General features: G+C 44.0%; 1 protein-coding gene across 4 annotated transcripts in view; it reads right to left on the reverse strand.

Moving 5' to 3' along the window:
• LOC144688382 (arf-GAP with SH3 domain, ANK repeat and PH domain-containing protein 1-like) overlaps nt 1–21,654 on the reverse strand; it is a 258,589-nt gene that overhangs the window by 43,549 nt on the left and 193,386 nt on the right. For all 4 annotated transcript variants that reach the window (XM_078554857.1, XM_078554855.1, XM_078554858.1 and 1 more), the window contains 5 exons: nt 20,664–20,827; nt 19,462–19,595; nt 13,093–13,184; nt 4,960–5,146; nt 2,406–2,491 (listed from right to left, as the gene is read on the reverse strand). In XM_078554857.1, the coding sequence (XP_078410983.1) occupies nt 2,406–2,491; nt 4,960–5,146; nt 13,093–13,184; nt 19,462–19,595; nt 20,664–20,827 (663 nt within the window). The remainder of the gene's footprint in view (nt 1–2,405; nt 2,492–4,959; nt 5,147–13,092; nt 13,185–19,461; nt 19,596–20,663; nt 20,828–21,654) is intronic.

The raw sequence follows: 21,654 nt of genomic DNA on the forward strand, positions 1-21,654 counted from the left end.
TTCGTCCACAGCATTCCCCCTTTCCAGCGCAAGATTGTGGAGAGTGCAGCATGCAACCACTATCAGCGGCACACGATCTGGGGGGTACTGGAGTGCGCCCCCTGAACGGTCCAGGCATTGGAAGCGCATCTTGAGAAGACGAACGGTTCTCTCCACCACAGCCCTTGTGGAGGCGTGGCTCCTATTATACTGCTGCTCAGCTTCTGTTCTTGGATGGTGGAGAGGAGTCATGAGCCACCTTCTGAAGGGATAGCCCTTGTCACCCAGCAGCCATCCATCCAGCCAGGAGCACTGAAGAGCCCCAGCACCTAGGAATATCTGAGGATGTAGGCATCGTGGGAGCTGCCTGGGTACCTTGCGCAGACTTGCAGAATCTGCATCCTGTGATCACACACTATCTGCACGTTCATGGAGTGGAATCCCTTCCTGTTGACGAAGGCTGGCGCCTTGATGGCCACATGAGTGCAGTCTATTGCACCCTGGACGCGGGGGAAGCCAGCAATCGCTGCAAAACCTCTGGCTCGCTGTCTGGCTGGCCTGGTTCCAGCGGTAGTGGGTGAACGTCAATGCACGCCTGAATAGAGTGCCTGTAACCTGCTTGACACAAGTGTGGACAGCTGATTGGGAGACACCACAAAGATCACCCACCGAGCCCTGGAAAGAGCCAGAGGCATAGATGTTGAGAGCAGCTGTGACCTTTAGAGCCACTGGCATGGGGTGTCCAGCCACACAGTTAGCGGAGATCTCAGGCCCTATCATCTGACAAATATAGTTGAATGTCTCCCTTGAGAGACGGAGCCTTCTTCGGCACCGCACCTATTGAGGTAGCTGCTTCGCTGCCTGTATACCCTGGAAGCAGGATAGTGGTGTCTTCTGTGGCCCCTTCCACCTCGGTCTTCCTCTTGGCCCTGTGCCCCTTGTGCCTGCACCTCTGCTCCCAAAAGTGACTCCCCTGGAGGCTGAATGTGCACTCCTGGCCTCATCCCCCTTCTGGCCCTCCCTTCCTCCTCAGAGGAGGTGCCTCCAGTAAGATCTCTGTGGTGTCTTCCAAACTTTACGTGAATTCACAATTTTCTTTAGTGCCCTCAATCCACTTTGTCCACTTGTAGATCTCCACAGTGCTTTTGGATACTACTAATACTAGAAGCTCTGGTAATGCAATAGGTAGTACTGTAGTGTCTTTACATGGTGCTTCCAATTAATCGGTAGTAAACTTCAGTTACTGCTGGAAAATATCTAACTCAGATGTGAGGGCAGTTAAAATGCCCCAGTGACTACCACCAATTGTGACTTTCATTCAGGCATCTGGTTAGGCAGATAAGTTTTCCAAATCTGATGTGATCCTTCTTTATAAATACGCAAGCTGGGCTCATCAGGCCTCGACTACTATTTTAACTCAAGCTTGAATGAGCTGGAGAAAGTTAGGACCCAGAAAGATGAAGGGGCCAGAACATACTTCCCAAAAACTTTTCTTTGTGAGGCTAGGGGAATGTAGAGTGGTCCTCAGAGCCCCACAAGGAAAGTCACAGCCTCCCACGCCCTGAAATTCCTCTCTACCTCTCTTTCGAGACCCTCCTAATAGTCCTGTCCAGAAACTACCTTCATGCATTTTCTTTACTCTTTCATGGGATGTGGGTGCTGCTGGTAAGGCAGCATTTGTTGCCCATCCCTAATTGCCTTGAACTGAGTGGCTTGCTAGGCCATTTCAGAGGGCAGTTAGGGTTAGGGTTAGGTAGTTAGGCTCATCGTATATATAGTGCACATAGCGTAAATAAACCAGTTTGAACTACTAAATTGGTCTAGTTACGCTGGATTAGATGTATCATGCTGGCAGTGTATGAAACAACAACATTACAAGGAACAGGAAATAACTATTTTAATCTCTTCCAAGTTGCACATGTAATTTCAAGTCAGTGAAACTCTGAGAAAGTTAGTGCCTCTGGAGGTCCTGATGAAAGCTAAATCATATTCTAAAAAAATGGATATTTACTGGTTTAGATGTTTTCATAATTACAGGCTGAAAAAGAACAGACTGCCCATAAAAACAGACAAATTAACCCCGCTCCAGTTCATTGCTACGGGTACCAACTAAACAGAACTACAGAAGGGGGCAAGTTATTCCCAAAAACGCATCATGGTGGAAATGTTGATGCTAAAGCTCGGAAAAGAGATTCAATGTTATCACAGTTGCAAAAATTTAGTCCATATGACATTTACACCTGAGGCAAAACTCATCTGCTTGACAAGCATTTGGAATTGTATGCTAACCTTGCTATTGTTAAGTTGGAAAGAAAAAGTCCTTGTAAGACATCAATTGCATCTTATTGTTGCAAGCAATGGATATTACTATTCTAAAGCATTTACTATCACAACTAATGTGTTACAAGTGTGAGGATTGAACTTACCAGTTTTGCACAAGAAAGTCCACAGTGTGCAGGGAGGTGAGGTCAGCAAGCTGTACAGCGAGGTGAAGAGCAGTCTCTCCTGGTTCCTGCCAATCAAATAAATACACAGAGGAAACACATTTAAAATAAGGTTGGAGTGCAACTAATATCATTACAATTATTCATTATTTTTATTGCTTTCTTCCATCAAGGTGAAGAATATTCACTCTGGAAAGTAGAACAATTTCTGACTTAGGGCCCCCAGTATCAGTATCAAGCATTTTCAGATAGATGCAGAGTAACACAGAATCACAAAATTGTTACAGCAGAAAAAGAGGCCATTCAGCCCATCATGTCTGTGCCAGCTCTCCGAATGAGCAATTGACCTAGTGGCATTCCCCCACCTTCTACCTGTAACCCTGCACATTCTTTCTTCTGTAATACTTCTTCTGTTTTTTCTATTTCCCATACCAGCTTTATTGTGACTTATTTGGTGAGGTTGTCAAACTATGGGTGGTTGCATGTTGTGAGTCAACGTCCACTGGGAACTGTTTGAAACTTTCCAGTATCCCAGCTCATGTTACTTAAAACCTGCTAACTGCTAGAAACAAAATGGCCTTTATTTTAACTGCAGAACCTAGATTCAAATCGGGGTGCTGGTATGACATAACAAATCACATAATTACACTGACTTCATCATGGGAGGAGTCACAGAAATTAGTCAAATATCCTAAACTTCTTTGTATAATCTGTGGAGTTAGCCCAATGTATATAAAACATTGAGGATGCCTTACTCCAGTGCAGCACTGTGAGTGTGCTGCATTTATGGAGGTGTTGCTTTTCAGAAAAGGCACTGAATTAATGGCGAATGGGGGAGCTTCAGCTGGCAAGAAATGGGCGGATTGGATTAGGTGCACAATTAAATTTGGAGCCAAATTAAGAACAGCAGGAATATGGCTCGAACTCACTAACTTCAAGACTTAACTGAGGTCCTTTTGGCTGTATGTGAGTAACCTGCTCGCTGGATTGGTGTGATTGTTTGAGGTGATGGCCCAAGTAGGCAACTGAGACACCAGTTTTGATGATAATTACATGCAAATTAGGGGTTATTGACATTTGGGTTTAACTCCGCCAGTATGAGTTTCCTGTAGATTGGGAAACTGGGAGCTAAAGGGAGGTGAGAAAGAGCAATTCATTTTCAGAACTACTTGCGGGCCAGGAAGAGCAGGAGTGTTTCCCTTGGTTCCTCAAGCAAACCTGCCTTGTTCCCACAATTGGCCTTCCTTCCACAGTGATCCAATCTTCTCCTTGAATTCCATGATATCTGGCCAACAATCTGTTTCCCCAGGCCTCCAATCTCTCCCCAAACCTTCCACCCACAATCCACCCCCACCCTGACCTTCTACCCATAATCTCCCACCAGCCCAGCCTTACGCCCCCAATTCCCCTCACCCCGAGCTTCTACCCATAATCCCCCACCACCTCAGTCTTATGCCTCCAATCCCCCTCACACCAACCCTCCACCCATAATCACCCCCTTACCCTGACCTTCCACCCATAATCCCCCTCACCCTGACCCTCCACCCACAATCCCCCTCACCCCGACCTTCCATCCACAATCCTCGCTCACCCCAACCTTCCACCCACAATTCCCCATCACCCCGACCTTACACCCCAATCCTCCTCACACCAACCCTCAATCCCTTACCCCGACCTTCCACCCACAATTCCCTCACCCTGACCTTCCACCCACAAACCCCCTCACCCCGACTTCCCATCCATAATCCCTCCTCACCCCGACCTTCCATTCACAATCCCCTTCACCCTGACCTTCCACATACAATCTCCCCCCGACCCCGACCTTTCACCCACAATCCTCCCTCACCCTGACCTTCCATCTACAATCTCCGTCGACCCCGAACTTCTACCCACAATTTCCCCTGACCCCGAACTTTCACCCACAATCTCCCCCAACCCTGAATTTCCACCCACAAACTCCCCCTTATGCTTCCAGTCATGATCTTCACCCAACACCCTATCCCCTCAATGCATAATCTATCCCTTCTTCCTCTCTGCTCTCCAGTTACCGGCTCCAACCTTCTAGCCCGGCAACTATCCAGGGTCTCAAACTGGCTGCCTGCTGGGAAACAAAGAAATAAAATTTAAATGAAGCTCTGCCATTAAATTTGCCACGGTCTCCAAGTTACCCATTTTTTAGGCCACTCAATCGCCCCACTATAAAAATCGGGGCCAAGGTCACATCTGCTTGTGCAGGAAGACATTAAAGATCCCAGAGCATGATTCAAAGTGCAAGATCTTCTTGGTGACTTGGGCAACATTCCCTCACTACCAATACTAAAAGGAAAACAAATGACCATTCATCTCACTCCTGTTTGTCAATTATTGCAATGTTTGTCTAAATAACCATATTAAATACTACCAAATACCATGGTGTGTGAAGAAGTTTGGAAAGCTTCTTCTAAACTCAATAAAGCACAATACAAATAGAAGTTTATTTTTCATTCAGTAAACTATTCTATAGAAGTCAGTTTGGTCTGACCAGTGCCACTCTTACCTGTACATATGATGGCAGTGATTCACTAAGGTTGACCTTTTCTGCATAGGCCTGTATCAATGCAATTATATCCTTGCATTTTACAGCAGTGTACAAATTATTCAACTTTGTCACAGGGGCACTATTGTTCTGTTTCACATATTGACGATCTATGTATTTTGAAATGATGTAATCTTTTCGCATTGTCCTTTAAAATAAACGAACATCTCAATCAGTTTGGATTTAGGTAAAATGATGTCCAAATGAAAGACTGCTATTTCGCAGCTGCCTGATGTGGATGTGCCCTGTTGCAAAAAAGAATTCTAACTAAAATGAAGATGAAATGTATGCAGCATGCAATAGAACAATGCTAGTTTGGGCTTATAAATTCGCTCATATGAAGCTCAGACCTTAACTAGAGGGAAATCAAGGTGTGTAAGGCATGCATTAGCCTTCAGAAATGAAGTGAAACATTAGACATTACACAAACTGCAGTCACTTGTGTTAGAATGATAACTACAAGAACTATATTTTTGTTTAAGATTTGGAAGGGCATTGTATTATTTGATACTTGGGAGTTGACCTGAATTTCATCTTGGACTGAAGCAAACATGCATTTTCTAAGAAATCACATGACATCAGCTAAATGACCAGCATGGCAATTGTGGAGGAGAAGTATTTGTTTATTTGAACTGCAATCACTTTAATTGATAGGGGGGGAAAAAAAATCTGTTTTAAAGGCAAAGACCTGGTGTTTTACTGGAAATTACCTGACGGAGGAGCTTTATGTTTTGAACTTGTTTTGAACTCAGTTGGGAATGAACCGAGAAGTAGAAAAGCTGCCCAGCTCACGCTTTCCTTGCCTTGCTTGCAATACAGGATGGTTATCGGTGTCCAGCTAGGAATCCTCATCTCAGGGCAACTTGTCTGTATTTAGAAACCCGAGAGGCTGAGACAAGGAGGATTAATTCGGCTTTATTTTCCTCCTGCTGACATTCCATTGGTGAAAACCTCCAGATATCTCTTTGGCCTAGCGACCTTCCTCATACGAGGGATTACCAGACTGACAACGTGAAAACCCTGTGAACTTTATCCTTTTTAGAAAGTTTTTTCTTATAAAGCCCATCTCTGAAGGCACCCTATTTGTATGTCCTTTGTTTGTGTGTGTGTGTCCTATGTGTACTCATGCGCACTGGGGAATTTTGAAAGGGATAGATAGTTACACTTACAGTTTAAAAATTGTGTGTTAACCAGTTATAGAGTCATAGAGTTATACAGCACAGATCTTGCAACTTGTTTTAAAAAAGAAATTTTGTTTCATAATAAATCAATCATTCTGAGTTTATTGAAAAAAGCCTGGTTAAAGTCTCTTTTATTCTGAGTCTAACAGTCGCGAAGGTAAGTAATTGCCAATTTTGGTGAGCGAATTGAACATTTAAGCATTTGCATCCTATGGAGTAGTAAGGCTAGATGAACCATACACTCCTCCCACCCTGGTCATAACAAAGATTAGGGGCTTATCTGGAATTTTGAAACGTAGACAATGGGTGCTTGGATGTGGAATAATAATAATTGGTAAAGGATAAAAGGACAGACACCAGGTTTCTTAAATGTTTGTAAACGAAAATGGCTTTGGAAGTTGCTAATGTTTTTCTGGAAATGGACCCTGACTGGTTTAAAAGAAGTAATCAAGATTAAGCTAATGGGATTGGCTGATAAATTGGAGTTAGAATTAACAGTAGAGGTGAGGAAAACAGACACAGTTGCAGTAATAGCGCAGCAGTTGAAACTGGAAGGGATAGAGAGACCACGTTCTCTGGGTGCGGGTGGGGGGGGGGTGGTGCGCGACGGAGGGGTGTGAGTCAATTGAGTTAGCTTGGATTCAGCTGCAAATGAAGCGGCTTCAACATGAAAAAGAAATGGAGAAACTTATGACTTGAAGAAAAGGAAATGAAAAAATTTGAATTGGAGGAAAAAGAGAAAAAACGAGAAATGGAAATGTGAAAACTTGACTTCCAGAGAGAGAAGTTAGCAAGGGAGGAAAGAGAGAAGGAATGAGAAAGGCTGGAATTAAAAAGAGGCTTCAGATGCTGGGGAAATTTTGATGATGAAAAAACTACTCCCAACCCAAAGCCCACTGGGGGGATGTTTAAATTTATACAAGTCCTTCCAAAGTTTGAGGAAAGGAATGTAGAAGCATTCTTTATTTCATTTGAAAAAGTAGCTAAGCAAATGAAGAGGCCAGAAGAAATCTGGACATTGCTCCTACAGAGTAGGTTGGTGGGTAGAGCTCATGAGGTTTAAGCATCACTTTCAGAAGAGGTTTCTGTGGATTATGATGCAGTAAAGACAGTTATTCTTAGTGCATATGAGTTGGTCCCTGAGGCGTACAGGCAGAAATTTAAAAAGATAAGGAAACAGCCTGGACAGACCTGTATTGAATTTCAGAGGGTAAAGCAAAGTAATTTTGACCTTTGGGATATGGGCATTAAAGGTTGATACAACGTTTGAAACTCTTAAGGAAATAATTCTCCTGAAAGTATTTAAAAATTCACATCCTCCTGTAGTTAGAACTCATATTGAAGACTAAAGGGTTGCAACAGCTAGTCAGGCAATGGGGGTGCTGACAATTATGAGCTGGTCTATAAATCCAAACCCTTTTTCCATCACCTCCAAAAACTGGAGAAAGATAGAAGGTTGGAAGGTGAAAGGAAGGCAAGTAACTAGGGAAGAGAAGAGACAGCTGGGAAACTCCTCCTCAGACCAGAAAGAAAGGCGCTGAGGATGGAACTGATAGTCAAAGGCCTAAATGTTTCCATTGTAATGAGGTAGGACATGTTTGTGCAGATTGCTGGAAGTTGCACGGGAAACCAATTAAACTTATTGGGGTATGTAAGGGCGATTCACGAAAAGGAGCCTTGACTGAAAATACAACAGATCAAGCTTCAGCATTAATTACAGCTATGAAACCGAATGTGAACACTGCTATGAGTTCAGGAGAGGCGAATAAGATACATGAGAGTTATAAAGAATTTTTGTCCAGAGAAAAAGTAACCCCATAACCCCAATGAAACAGCTTAACCTATAATTATATTGAGAAGTATGCGAGCCACTCGAGCACTTTTGTTGGGGAAAGGCATAACTTTTCCCCCAGAAAGTGCATTAAAAGCCAAAGTTTTAATAAATGGTATTGGTGGAGGGCATATACCCACAGGTCCACTTGAGTGTGATCTAATGTCTGGAACAGTAACAGTAGGGGTTGTCCATAAGCTACCTGTAGAGGGAATTGACTTACTTCTGGGAAATGATTTAGCCAGACCGAAGGTGGTAGCTTCTCCCATAATCACAGAAAGCCCAAGTAAGGTTAAAGAGACGGAGCAGTTTTAGGAAAAGGTACCAGGAATCTTTGTGTGTGATGACCTGAGCAATGGCTAAGCAAAGTCCATCATCAGAGGTCATATTGATACCACAGACAGATGTTTGGCTAGCTAAAACTTTCTTTAAAGACTTAGATAAACTGCGCACTCCTCCTATCCTGGTTGTAACACTGGTTATGGATCTTCACTGGTAAATGTTTGGGAGGAGGTGAGGAGATGGTGGTGTAATGGTAATGTCACTGGTCTAGTAAGCCAGAGGCCCAGGCTATTGCTCTGGGGACATGGGTTCAAATCACACCTTGGTAGCTGGTGGAATTTATTCTTTCATGGGATGTGGGCATCGCTGTCAAGGCAAACATTTGCTCCCCACCTAATTGCCCTTAAGTTGTACGACATGCTAGGTCATTTCAGAGGGCAGTTAAAAGTCAACCACATTGCTGTGGATCTGGAGTCACACGTAAGGATGGCAGATTTTCTTCCCTGATGGACATTAGTGATCAAGATGGGGTTTTACAACAATCGACGATAGTTTCATGGTCACGAGCACTGAGATTAGCTTTATATTCCTGATTTTGATTTGACTTTAAATTCCACCAGCTGCTATAATGGGATTTGACCATGAAAACTATCAAAAAATCCAGGTGGTTCACTAATGTCCTTTAGGGAAGGAAATCTGCTGTCCTTACCTGGTCTGGCCTACATGTGACTCCAGACCCACAGCAATGTGGTTGACTCTTTAACTGCCCTCTGAAGTGGCCTAGCAAGTCATTTGGTTCAAGGGCAATTAGGAATAGGCAACAAATGCTGGCCTTGACAGCGAAGCACACATCCCATAAAAGGATAAAGAAAAGATAACTTGGGGAAGAATTTTGCCCTTGTCGGGCGGGCTTGGCAGGGGTGGACGGGAGTTGTTGGGAAGCCGATCGCTGCCCGTGATTGGGACCGGACCGCGATTTCATGCTGGTGGGCCAATTAAGGCCCATCCTGTGTGAAATGCTCACAGCAGCACTCAGCGTTGCCTGTGTGGGGGTGATGAGGGTAGAGGAGGGCAAGCGCATAAGTTTGCGAAGCTCCCTGAGGCACAGAGCTGCCTCAGAGAGATGAAGAGTTTTGAAAATTAAAAATAAAGATTTTTAAAATGTTAAAAAACATGTCCCCTCATGTGACTCACATGAGCAAGGAAATGTTAGAAATTAGGATGAAATTTAAAAATTAAAAAAAAAATGATGATCGAAACCTCATTCCGCCCGTGGATGAGGCATTGCAAAAAAATGCCAAGGCTGCTTGGCCTTTTTGCAAAAAATTTAATTCAATTACGTTGTTAATGGCCTTAATAGGCCTTTTAATTGTCGGCGAGTGCGCTGCCAACTTCTGCACGTGCCCACCACCCAAAATATCGGCGAGTACATGATGATGTTGGGACGCTTGCCTGACATCATCGCGCATCATTTTATGCTCGATTGGGTCAGGTGCTGTCTACCCGATGAGCAAAATATTCTGCTCTGATGCACTGTATTGGCCAGAAGAAAAAGTGCATGGTACTGGAGGCCTAAAGAATGAGCAATTTCAAAATAACATTGACTGACATGCAACATAAGCAAATAATTTTAATTTCTGCTGTACAATATGTGTTACATGCCTTTACAATTTCTTTTCCACAAAATAAAGAGGTAAGATTTATAACCTTTTTATATCAGAAACTTTTTTAATCAAGCAAATCAGGGTCTCTTGATGAACCAAGTTCTGTTTGTGTTGTATTCCTGGTGCAGAATGGCTGACACATTACAAATCACTAGACTCAAAAGTGTTTCACTGTGTGATATGCCTTGGGATATACTGGTGGCGTTATAAGGCACTATACAACTGTGAGTATTATACATTTACATAAAAGTATCCATCACACATTGGGCATCACATTCAAATCTAATGGACCGCAATGCCTATTCGCAAACTTCCCCCAAAGGTGTAACTGCCATTTGCCACTGCTTTCCCATCCACCCCATGTAAATGGCTAGGGTGGGTGGGGGAGGGTTACGTTCTCTGAGGTTTCTCTCCTTTCTAACCAATAGCATGGCTTCCTGGGACCGTGTAGAAGATCGAGGTATATTTTGGGAAACAACAGTAAAAGCTCAGGGATAAGCATTAGTGATCTCCTTTCCTTGGTTGAGTTTTACAGTGGGAACCATCCTTCTGAACTTAGGCGTGATTCGGTCCTCTTTAGGTCCTTTCCCACCTCTGCTATCTCTATACTGACATTTGCTCTTGATGGTGAAAATCCCGTCAGGCACCTGCTGTGTAGACACAATGAGCCCTGACCCAGGAAATGAGGAGTAAAAGGCAAAGTAAACATAAGTTCCAACCATTGGAAATGTGCTCGGAAAAGAAGACCCCTCATCAAACAGAGTACAGCCATAGCATATTAGCTACTTATTACCTATAAACGTATCCTTACAGCTGCAGGTTGCTCCCACATCTCTTAGGAACACTACCCGTAGCAATTAGTTGTATCAAGCGTATTTTTTAAAGAAGTATTTCTATATTGCTTTGTTATGAAATGTTTTTTTTCTGTTTATTTAAAGCCAAAAGTAAGAATGAAAATAATTACAATAGACAAAGCGCACAGTCAGTTCCTACCACTGTGGGGTGTAGCCAAGGACAGGATTTTCCGATCGTCAGGTGGGCTCAGCGGGGGCAAGCGGGAGCGGCTGCGAGAAGGGCTGCCACCTGCACTCGGGCCCCGGCCATGATTTCACACTGGCTGGCCAATTAGTGGCCAGCCAGCATGAATCGCAGGGGCGCAGGGCTGCCTCAGGGAGCTGAAGATTTTTAAAATAAAAAATAAAGAATTTAAAAATGTTAAAAATATGTCCCCTGTCACATGAGCAGGGACATGTTAGAAATTAGTTTGAAATTAAAAATTTTTTTTTTTAAATCAATGATCAAAACCCCATCCCACCTGTGGATGAAGTTTCGCAAAAAATCCAAAGGCCGCCTAGCCGATTTCCCTGCGGTTGGCTGGGCAGGAAAAAAATTCTTTTAATTATGACTTCAATGGCCTTAATAGGCTGCTTACTGGCCGGTGGGCGTGCTGCCAACTCTTGCGCGTGCCCGCTGACTGTAATATTGCGCGACGCTTGCCTGATGTCATCATGCATCATTTTACGCTTGTTTGGGTTGGCCGCGTGCCCACCCAACAAGCGTAATATTCTGCCCCACGTGAAGTTCCATTGCCAGGTTAGAAAAACATGCAAGTAAAAATGCACTGAACTGTCTATTTGATGTGTTTTTGCACAGCAGGAAATGGCTTCACATGGGGCAATAAAAACAAGTCGTGTATGCAAGTATTGCTCCAATTAAAATTATAAATCAAACTTTTTTGTGTCTGTGCCTTGTACTTATCGATGGGATAATGTGAATTAGCAGGGACCAAAGCCAGCTTGCCACATCTTCCTCAAAAATATTCTTGTGCCTTTACTCTTTCCTTGGTTGTTCTGCACGTCTATAAGCTGCACATTATATAATTGTAATTGTGATGTAAATATACAGTGCCACAAGATCAATGCATTATCTAGATGTGTTTGAAGATTCTGAAAGTTAATTAATATGCATGAAACGTAACAGATTGATGGGAGTTCTACAGGTGGGAGAGATTAGAATTTAGATAGAGGTATGAATTTTCAGTGACAAATTTTCAGGTTAATAACAAGTGGACCACAGGACAAAAATTCTAGTTTGAAATGTATCTTTGCATTTTAACAATGACCAGGATTTCCCGGTCGGCGAGCGGGGGGCGGGGCCGGCTTGCCGACGCGTAAAATGAAGCGGGATGATGCTGGGCGGAACTCCCGACGTCACCCCGCCCCATTTCAATTTTCAGGCAGACGGGGGCTCAGCCGAATCAGCCGACCTATCAATGGCCAATTGAGGCCATTGACAAAGTCGTTAAACTAATTAATGGACCTGCCCGTCCAACCTTAATGTTGGCGGGCAGGCCAGGAGCCCTGGCGGGCATTAGAAAAAGCATGAAACCTCATCCACGGGCGGGATGAGGTTTCATGTAGGTTTTAAAAAATGTAACTGCAAGTATTTAAAAGTGATGGACATGTCCCAACTCATGTGACAGTGTCACTTGAGGGGACATGTCGGGGAAATTTTTTTTTTCTATTTTTCAGATTTTTTACAGTAGAGATGATCTCCCTGAGGCAGCACTTAGCCTCAGGGAGGTGAGTGTGCTCTTTTGTGCTCATGCGTGAAAGAGCACACTCTCAGTTCAGAGAATCCCCCCCCTCCCCCGCCTGGACAGGGAGCGCATAGCGCTTCCTTGCGGACGTCATGCTGGGCGGGCCTTAACTGGCCCGCCCACGTAAAATGGCGGTGCGCCACCAATTGGGGGTGCCGATTGGAGGCGCACCTCCGCGCGCCCGCTCTTAAACTTCCCTCCTCAATGAGAGAAAATTCTGCCCAATGTTTGTAAGGAAGAATTTTATCATAAGATTATCTAGTATTCAGGATCTACATAGAATGTTATCATCTCCTTAGAACCGAATAAAAACCCACAATCCCTTGTTGCTAGGGCAGTGAGGATATCAATAACTCTGGAAAGATCCTTGGATATTGTTGTAGAGAATGATAATTTGGCAGCCTGTGTGAAGCAGGCACAAGAATGGACATTGAGGGAATGCATTTAATGATAGCTGTGTGGCCTCGAACCAATTAGTGTCAGCATTTCTTTTTAAATTTTTCTATCAATCTACAATTCCTGTTGGTTTTTACTCACATGGGACTGTCTGTTCTTGGTTTTACTGATAAACTTGGGAGATTAGCCTCCATAAGCTCATTAAATCGGGTGTTTCCAACATTCTTTGCCACCTGAAAGACAAATACATGCGTCAGAAACTGATTTTTACAGAATTTCTCCTAAAAGGTGATGAAAAAATGAGTAATTTGTGTGTTTTGGATCCTCAATCTCTAGGAACTCCAAAACCCATTTAACCTAGGAACCTTCATGTCATCAGTCATCTCAGGATGAAAATAGAGATCCCGAAGCGAGAGGACATTGTTTATCTGACTGCACCCATCATCCTACATTTAATTATAGGCTCTCTGCCCAGTAACTTTAATCTTTTAAAAAAGTCAGTATGGAATTAGCTATAGTTTTAAGATATTAGAAAGCACACTTATTGGCAACAAACTCAGGCTTCATAGTGAAATAAGCATTATCATTTTGGAGAGAGTGCAGAAGAATAAATAACAAAGGGATTGAAAATGTTTGGGTCCTGATCCTGCCACTCATGCGACACGATCTTCAAATGTAGATGCCCTTATTGGGCTGGTGGCAAGCTCAGTGCCCAATTAGTGGTGCTGAACTCTGCCAGGAGGCGGGAGCTGCCTGCCGAGCATGAGTATCAAAGGCAGACAGCAACATTAGTGAGACCTGCTACTGCCTTGCAAAAAAGGGGAGGCAGCACATCAGAAGGCCAGCAGGCTCATCGCACAGAGAAGTGGCTAAATAGTCATTGCTACTTTGGTAGTTATGGGGCAGATGTGGTGTAGTGATAATGTGATATAGTGAACTAGTAATCCAGAGGCTCAGGCTCTGGGTACATGGGCTCAAATCCCTCCATGGCAGCTGGTGGATTTTAAATTCAATTAATTAAATCTGGAATTGAAAGCTAGCCTCAGTAATGGAGACCATGAAACTATCATCAATTTTTGTAAAAATCCATCAGGTTCACTAGTGTCCTTTAGGGAAGGAAATCTGTCATCCTTATTTGGTCTGGCCTGCATGTGACTCCAGATCCACAGCAATGGAAAATGGAAATGCTAGTGCAATAGAGCATGTTTTTCTGAAAGTGGAGGTTACGAAGATAGTGTAGTATAGAGGAGCTTTAGTCTGCATCCAACCAGGGTTATATATGCTCTGTGCAAGCTCAGTGCTAGTTGACTCTCACCTGCCGTCTGAAATGGCCGAGCAAGCCATTCAGTTCAAGGGCAAGTTAGGAATGGATAACAAATACTGACCTTGCCAGTGGTGCCCAGCAATAGGCCTTCCCTGGAATCAAGGATGCTGGGCAGAAATCCCTCCCCTGGGAGCTGTCAGCCTGTCAGAGGCCTGTAGCTCCCCATCGCTGTTAGCACCATGGGGGAGCAGCGGTAGCTACCGGCAAAGGACCCACTGGGGAACCAGGATCAGTGAGGGATCCAGGCCACAGATGAGTGAGGGTAGGATGGGGATTGCAGGGAGAGGATTGTTGGCTTGGTGGAGGTGGGCGGTGGGCAGGAGTGTCGGAAGAAAGGGCAGCGTGGGTGGGTCTCAGTGGGTCCCACCTGATGCCAATGAGGGATCCCCCTTCCCCAGAGCCTATAGGCAAATGTAACAGGGTTTGCTTTCCAGCCTCATCGCATGGCAACTGCTCCACCTATCGCTGGTTCTATGCCAGCGATGGGGGGATGAGGTCCATAAATGGGCATTAACTGGCATCGGGGCATGAAAGTCTTCCCACCCTGAACTTAATCAGGGTAGACAGGAAGGCTGATGAGTCCCCAGCCTGCACCCTCTAGCCTGATTAAGTCCCCCCCCCACCTCCAAACTTGTCTTGTGGGAGGAACCTAAACTTCCGCCCAAAGGCCGGAATTTTCCACTCCCATTGGCAGTGGGCGTGTTTGGCGGTGTGAGCGGACAATATGGCGAGAAGGCCGAGAATCGGTTTTATGCCATCGTGAAACCAGTTTGGCGATCGTCTGCTCTGTCTGTTAATGGCAGGCCATGCTTCCCGCCGTCCAACGTCAGGAACTTAATTTTAATGCATTTGCATCTCATCATTGTGCCTGCACACTGGAATCATCCCCCATGTCAAATTTACCTCCCACATCGGCGTGATTTCAGAATGGTTTGATTTACGACTGCCTTTAAAAGGTGTGCACCTGGCGTGCTGAACTTCGAGGGGATCTTGGAAGCGAGTGCACACAACTTTCCACAGCACTTGTTAGGATCAGCCATAGGACATCAAGGAAGTGGCGCCATGCATTCGGGGAGTGGCGGGGGGTGCACAGGCATGTTGCTTTTTCCTGGCTAGCTTTCAGTGCGGTGTCAGGGCAAGGGCTCCAGTGTGGGTGGAGGGGACAAGGCAGCATTGACTCATGGAAGTACATAAGCACATGCCGGGGGCGGGGGGGGGGGGGGGGGAGGAGTGGCCACACACTTGGAAAAGCTTTTTAACAGTGAGCATTTTTCCACAGCTGAGACAATTCAGCAGCAGCTCCTTGACATGCTTAGAGTCGGGCCTCAGAAGCATTTCTGCCCACTCAAGCAATGCAAAAGCATGAATGTGCCATCAAATGCTCCAAGGCTTTTTACTCCTGGGGCACAGACTGCAAATTAATGAGCGTTTTTGGGGGCAATTGGGCGACTGGACAAGTTGTAGAATCCTCTTGCCAAAGGTGGGCATGGAACAGTCATTGGTGGAGGCACACAGAGCTCCTTGCAATGTCTTTATTCAGGTTTGAACCTGTATCTATCATGGTTCAAGATAACAGCATGGCCTTTCAGTACGGCTTAGGAGAATGCCTGTGGCTGAGCTGAGAGCACAGCATGCAGTCCAATGGCTGAAGCTGCTGCCAATCGGTCAAGTGGACTGGGGCGGAGGTGGGTGGGGTTTTAGACAGCCATGAAGTGCACTACACACTGGCCATCCAAGTGGTGGCCAGCACTCTCCGGCATGCACGAAGGAGCCCTGAGACACAGCTGGAGCCAGAGACTTAACCAAGAGAGGTCCTTAAGAGACATATGCTAACCCACGCATCTCCCTCTTTGATTCTGCAGGAGGAGAACATCAGGATTATGGAGCCTGGTGATCTAGCAGTGTGCCTCATGACTTACAGGGAGCAGAGAGGAAGAAGGGTGCAACAGAGGCACCTTGCTCACCAAAGGGAGGAGCACCACACTCAAGATGAAAGTGCAGCAGGGCCTGCTGCACATGCAGCTGAAGATCCACAGTGAGCCATTGCTCATAGGCACCTTGCTGGACCTAGGGTTTAGAAACGGTGCTCATCATTCCTGCAGATGACCAAGAACCAGTATTGTCCAAGATTGCGCTCGGGAACTGGTCAGTCCCATATGCCACCTGCTGCAGGATTTTGCACCACAGCGACTTAGAGGGCAACCACGGCCGTGAAAGTGACTGCAGCACTCAATTTTTAAGCCAGGAGCTCCTTTCAGTGCAATTCGTCGCCACCCTCCACAAATATTGCAGGTATTAGGGCCTCACGAGCTTTGCCTGGCCAGTGCGATAGTCTCATCACCCTCATCCCCTTCGATGTCCTCCTCATCGGAGATGTGCAGCTCTTCCATCTCCTCATGATCAGAACCATTTCCCCCTGTTGCAGCACCAGGTTGTGTAGTGCGCGACAAGCTACGATGACACGTGACACCCTCTGGGGGCTGTACTGCAGTGAGCTACCAAACCTGTTGAGGCACCTGAACCTCATTTTCAAAATGCCTATCATCTGCTCCACCAAAGTCCAGCGAGATGGCGTGTTTCCCATGACTGCATAATTTATGAGGTGGGAGGGGAATGATGCAGCGCGAAAACCTACCATTGTGGTTGGCAGGTAAAACAGTTTTTCATGCCTGCAACCGCACTTAGTGCATTTCTGAGGTGATTCCGCCCAGTGTCTTTCAAACCCACCTTTTCGACTTAGTTTTTGGCAACCCCTCCTTATATCTCGTTCTTTTGTTCAGTATTTATTCATTTCATTTATTTGACTAGGATGTTTTTCTATGTCAATGGGACTATATAAATACAAGCTGTTGTTCAGCTTGTCCATTTCACTCCTTCATCTATTTTAAGATTAGATATATTTTAATTTTATCTTTTATAGCAACTCCCAATTGAAGATGTTTCCCCCAAATACAGATTTTTTGCTGTTCCCCCATTTCCCCATGGATTTTCTCCTCTCTATGCAGATGTCCTCATAACATCTTAGCAGCCAAGGAAGCTACAAGGTCAATTTTTTCACACCTCTTTCAATCGTGCATTTGAAACTTACTGCTTGGAGATTTGGGCTGGAGTTACACTGCCATCAGATTTTCCATCTGTGCGGAATTGTGCAGTTTCTGCTCTGTACTGAAATGTCAGCTTGGTTCTAGGTCAGAATGTTATCAATTGAAGCCTCACACCAAGAACCTGAATACATAATCCTACAATCCAGTGCTTTGGCTCAGGTATGAGGTTAAAAAACTAAAATATGAAACAGAACTTAATCCTCTCACTCCAAATTTTAACAGAGGCTTTATGAGGGTTGGAAGACCAATTTGTTCTCAGGAGATAGTTGGCCATTTAAATATTTTGATGAGGCTGCCTAATTTCATTATAGTAGTGATTCTGTTGCTGGGAAACTGACAGGTAAAAGGAAGTTGAGACAGCTAAATCCATTAAGGTACTTTACAACCTTTACAGTACTGCTTGTGGGCCAGGAGGAGCAGGAGTGTTTCCTCCAGGCCAACAAATTTATCAGTACATCAACCATTCCCCACCCACATGATCTGTCCACTTCCCTCCTAACCCCCATGATCTGAACCATTTTCCCACCTCCCCAGCCCTCGCCCCCCTCAACCAGCCCCAACATCCACCATTTTCCTCCTTCCTCGGCGATCAGACCATCCACCTCCCCGCTGGACACCTATTTTCTCCTTCCAACCACCAACTGTCCCCCACCACGAGTGGACAGCCCCCAAACACAATCTTCACCCCCCCACCCCACAAAACATCCACTGGCCGAAGCCCCTCCCAAACACCCCCCCGCCCCCCCCCACCGGTCTCTGCCTTAGATTTCTGCCATGCTCCTACTTGTTCTCAGTTGGCTTTGGCTTGCTTTTGCAGGATTTCCTGCCCAAAAGACCACCAGCCTGTCAATCAGACTGGCTGTCAGTAGGAAACCTACAGAAAATAGTTTAAAGACAGCTTGGGAAACCCGTCCTTCCAGGTTTCCCATTCCTAACTTTATCACCCTCCTCTCCCACTGCACCAAATGTGTCCTCAAGATAATATTGAGGCCGTTAAAACTAGGCTCCACTTGTCTGTTCAGATAGATGTTAAGTATCCTATGACACTATCTCAAGAAAAACATGAAGTTCTCCCAGCAGTCTGACCATCATTGTTCCCTGAAACTAATGCTAGCAAAAATACAGATTAAACTGGCTGGCCGTGGGCCACTGCTAGAATAGAAATGATTGCAACATTTGCCTACAGGGCTTCAAAATTAATTCATTGCATGAAATGCATTTGAATGATCTATTTTACATGAATAAAAATAAAACTTTTTTTCCATATTAATGTCATAGTGTGCGCAGCTGGTGTCCTGTATCACAGCACATTGGAGTACACGTATTTAACTGAAATCTCTACCTCAAATCCAATTCATTTTTCTTCATACTGGGAAGCAGAAAGTCATACTGGAAAAGCACATTGCAAAAGATCTAAATTAGCTCAGCATTTGGATTTGACTTGGCCTAAAAGCTCTTTGAGAACTGAAGGGAAATATCCGAGAAATCTATCAAATTTCTCTCAAATTATATCCTGGGAGAGGATAAAATTCCAAATACTATAGGTCAATTTACAACAAAATAATCTTAGAATACTCCTTGGTTCAGCATAATCTGTAAAAATATGAAAAGACTAGCCCTGTATTATGTTTGGATGAAATGCAGAAATATTGTTCAGCCACTTGTCAAGGACTGACTGCACTCCATTTAGCAAAAAACAGCATTTTCTGTACTAGACTATCAATGCATGTACATTGATATCAGATCTTAGAACATTTGTGATATGGGGGTAACTTTAACTCTCAAGGTATGTGTGGAGGTGGAAAAGGGGTGTTAACATTTCAAAAATGGGAAATCCAACCCCAACCCACCTCCAAAGCAGATTTTAAATGAGATGGGCGACTAATCTATCTGTTAAATTTGATAGGACCTTTGGGAAACTAGTACGTCTGGGTATTCCACTATGCTTCCCCACCCCATGCTCTCCTTCTACTTATTGGGGTCATGGTGGCTGTTTAGTAGAATGCTATTTACTTTCAGCAACGCATACTCCCAAAATGGTGCACTAAATTCACTAACAAATAAAACTAGAAAGAGTCTCACCAATAGTTCAGAGGTCCCAAGCTTGTCTAGTGAGAGAGACTGTATCCGGGAATAATGTACACCCATCTCCCGGTGAATTCCAGAACATTCTATACATATCAGAATCCCGAGATTGGTAGAAAGCCAAGTTGGACCTGCAGAAGAACATTAGTAGATTAAAAGTACCATTCGCTGCTTTGAAATGCTCACCAAATGGCACAACAAAACACAAAGCGATTAAATATGAATCCCAGTGAGGAGTCAGCATGCATTCACATCAGCAGCGCTCTAAAATGGTTAGCCCTAAGGAAGAAAAAGAAAACACAACTTATTTCTTTTCCTGGCTGCTGTATTCACTTTTATTTAATTGAATCCTTTTCGTTGTAAATTCTTATTATGTAACTCATTTCCGTAGATTATATATTCCTCTGTAAGGCCAAGTCTCAGCCTGAATTGGAAAAAAAAATTGTTTTCTTCCAAGAATACCAATGCTTGGATAACAGTTTCTGCTTCTCCCAGGTAAATTCATTGACAATGTAGTGACAGGAAAGACATGAAGCTATATTAGGAAATTACTAGATGGAGCAAAGTGTTAGAACAAGTGGCTTTGAAAATGCATGGACCTTCAGGGCACATTCCCACTATAATTATTGGAGAAGGGCCAGAAAAATGACTGCAGTTGTTAAGGATGGTGTAAAAATGAGCCAGGGTGTCACAGAGGGAACAATCACTTTGGAAAACAGAGGGGGGAATGATGTGTTTGGTGACTGTCCCTTTCCCCTTTTTCTGACCCAATTTAAATGGTGCTCACCGATAATATCTTTCTGTTCTGATGAAGAGCTCAGACCTGATCTCTCCAATAGATGCTGTTTAACCAACTGAGAGTTTTCAGCATTTTCTGTTCTTGTTCCGGTTTTTTTTGCTTTTTAATGCTTTTCCTTTAGTTTGCTTGTGACCACTTTGTTTAGGTGGGGTTTTTCACTATATTAAAGGTGCTACGTAAGAAAATGGCTTTGATGCTTGAATTAAACACATGCTTCTCAGTTGGACACAGATCAAAATTAATGGAATGTCTCCTTTGTACTGCTCTATTCAATATTTCAGGAGAGGAAACCTTTATAATTGCAATGCAATATTTCTCTTTGAACTTCTGAAACCCTTCTGAAAAACATAAATCAATGCATTAAAGTCTCCATTTTATTTGTTCAACAGTGTCTTCTCACCTGCTGCCCCACAGTCACAGCACTCACTATTCCCTGGCATATGCTGGACATCTTCAATAATGGCTTTAGTTAAATCTTCAACACTGTTCTCTGCACCACTGTGGTGTTCGTGGAAAGCCACACTTAGAGCTTCTTGCTTGCAATTGGTTAGAACAGAGATCCACCTTCACATATGAGAAGAGAGATACATTAAATACATTGTATGTCATTCGTATTACACCAGCAGCTTGAAATATCTACCTAGCAATGAAATTTTAAATGCAGATATAGCTCTTGTTATATTGATCATTTAAACTGATGTCCAGAAAGTGATATTAAAAAAATGCAATATTATACGGTGAGATGATAGATACACAGCTACAGATCCAGAAATAATATGAATGCTTTATAGGTGAACTTCACAAAATATACATTAGAACAAATATAATTTGTGTAAAATATTAATTTGTTCTTTTAAAATCAAGACCTTTGATTTTGTCTGACCCTTCAATACCATTATGAGTGATTTTAACCCTTCTACTCGACAGAACCAGGTGGCAAGGCAGTTAAAATGACCCATGGGACTTATCCGCACTAATCCTAGTGTCGTACTGTGGATTCCAAGCTTGAGTGAGAAACTAACAGGGTCCTTCTTTAAATAAGCGGATTGAGATCAGATGAAGTCTCATGGTCCGACTATAATTTTAACTAGAGGTCCCCACAGGATAAGTGGAGCCAGTGCCAGAAGGGACACAGAAAGTTAAGAGGATTTTCTGCACTTTGCTATTTCCTGGTGAGACCAGGAAGGTTTCTTCCTACCTTTTTTTTTCAACCTTTCTCTCTGTTCTTTGATTCACAGGAAGTGTGAGGGACCCAACCAGGTCAATAGATGTGGTCATTAGAACAACATAAGCTGCAAGAGGGCTCCAGACAGGGGAACATCTTAATGCCAGAGATGGTTGCAAAGCAACTGTGGGCATTTTTTATGTAAAAGGGTTTTAAGATAGATAGA

Source organism: Cetorhinus maximus, chromosome 13 (genome assembly GCF_964194155.1).
Source record: "Cetorhinus maximus chromosome 13, sCetMax3.hap1.1, whole genome shotgun sequence".
NCBI classification, from domain to species: domain Eukaryota; kingdom Metazoa; phylum Chordata; class Chondrichthyes; order Lamniformes; family Cetorhinidae; genus Cetorhinus; species Cetorhinus maximus.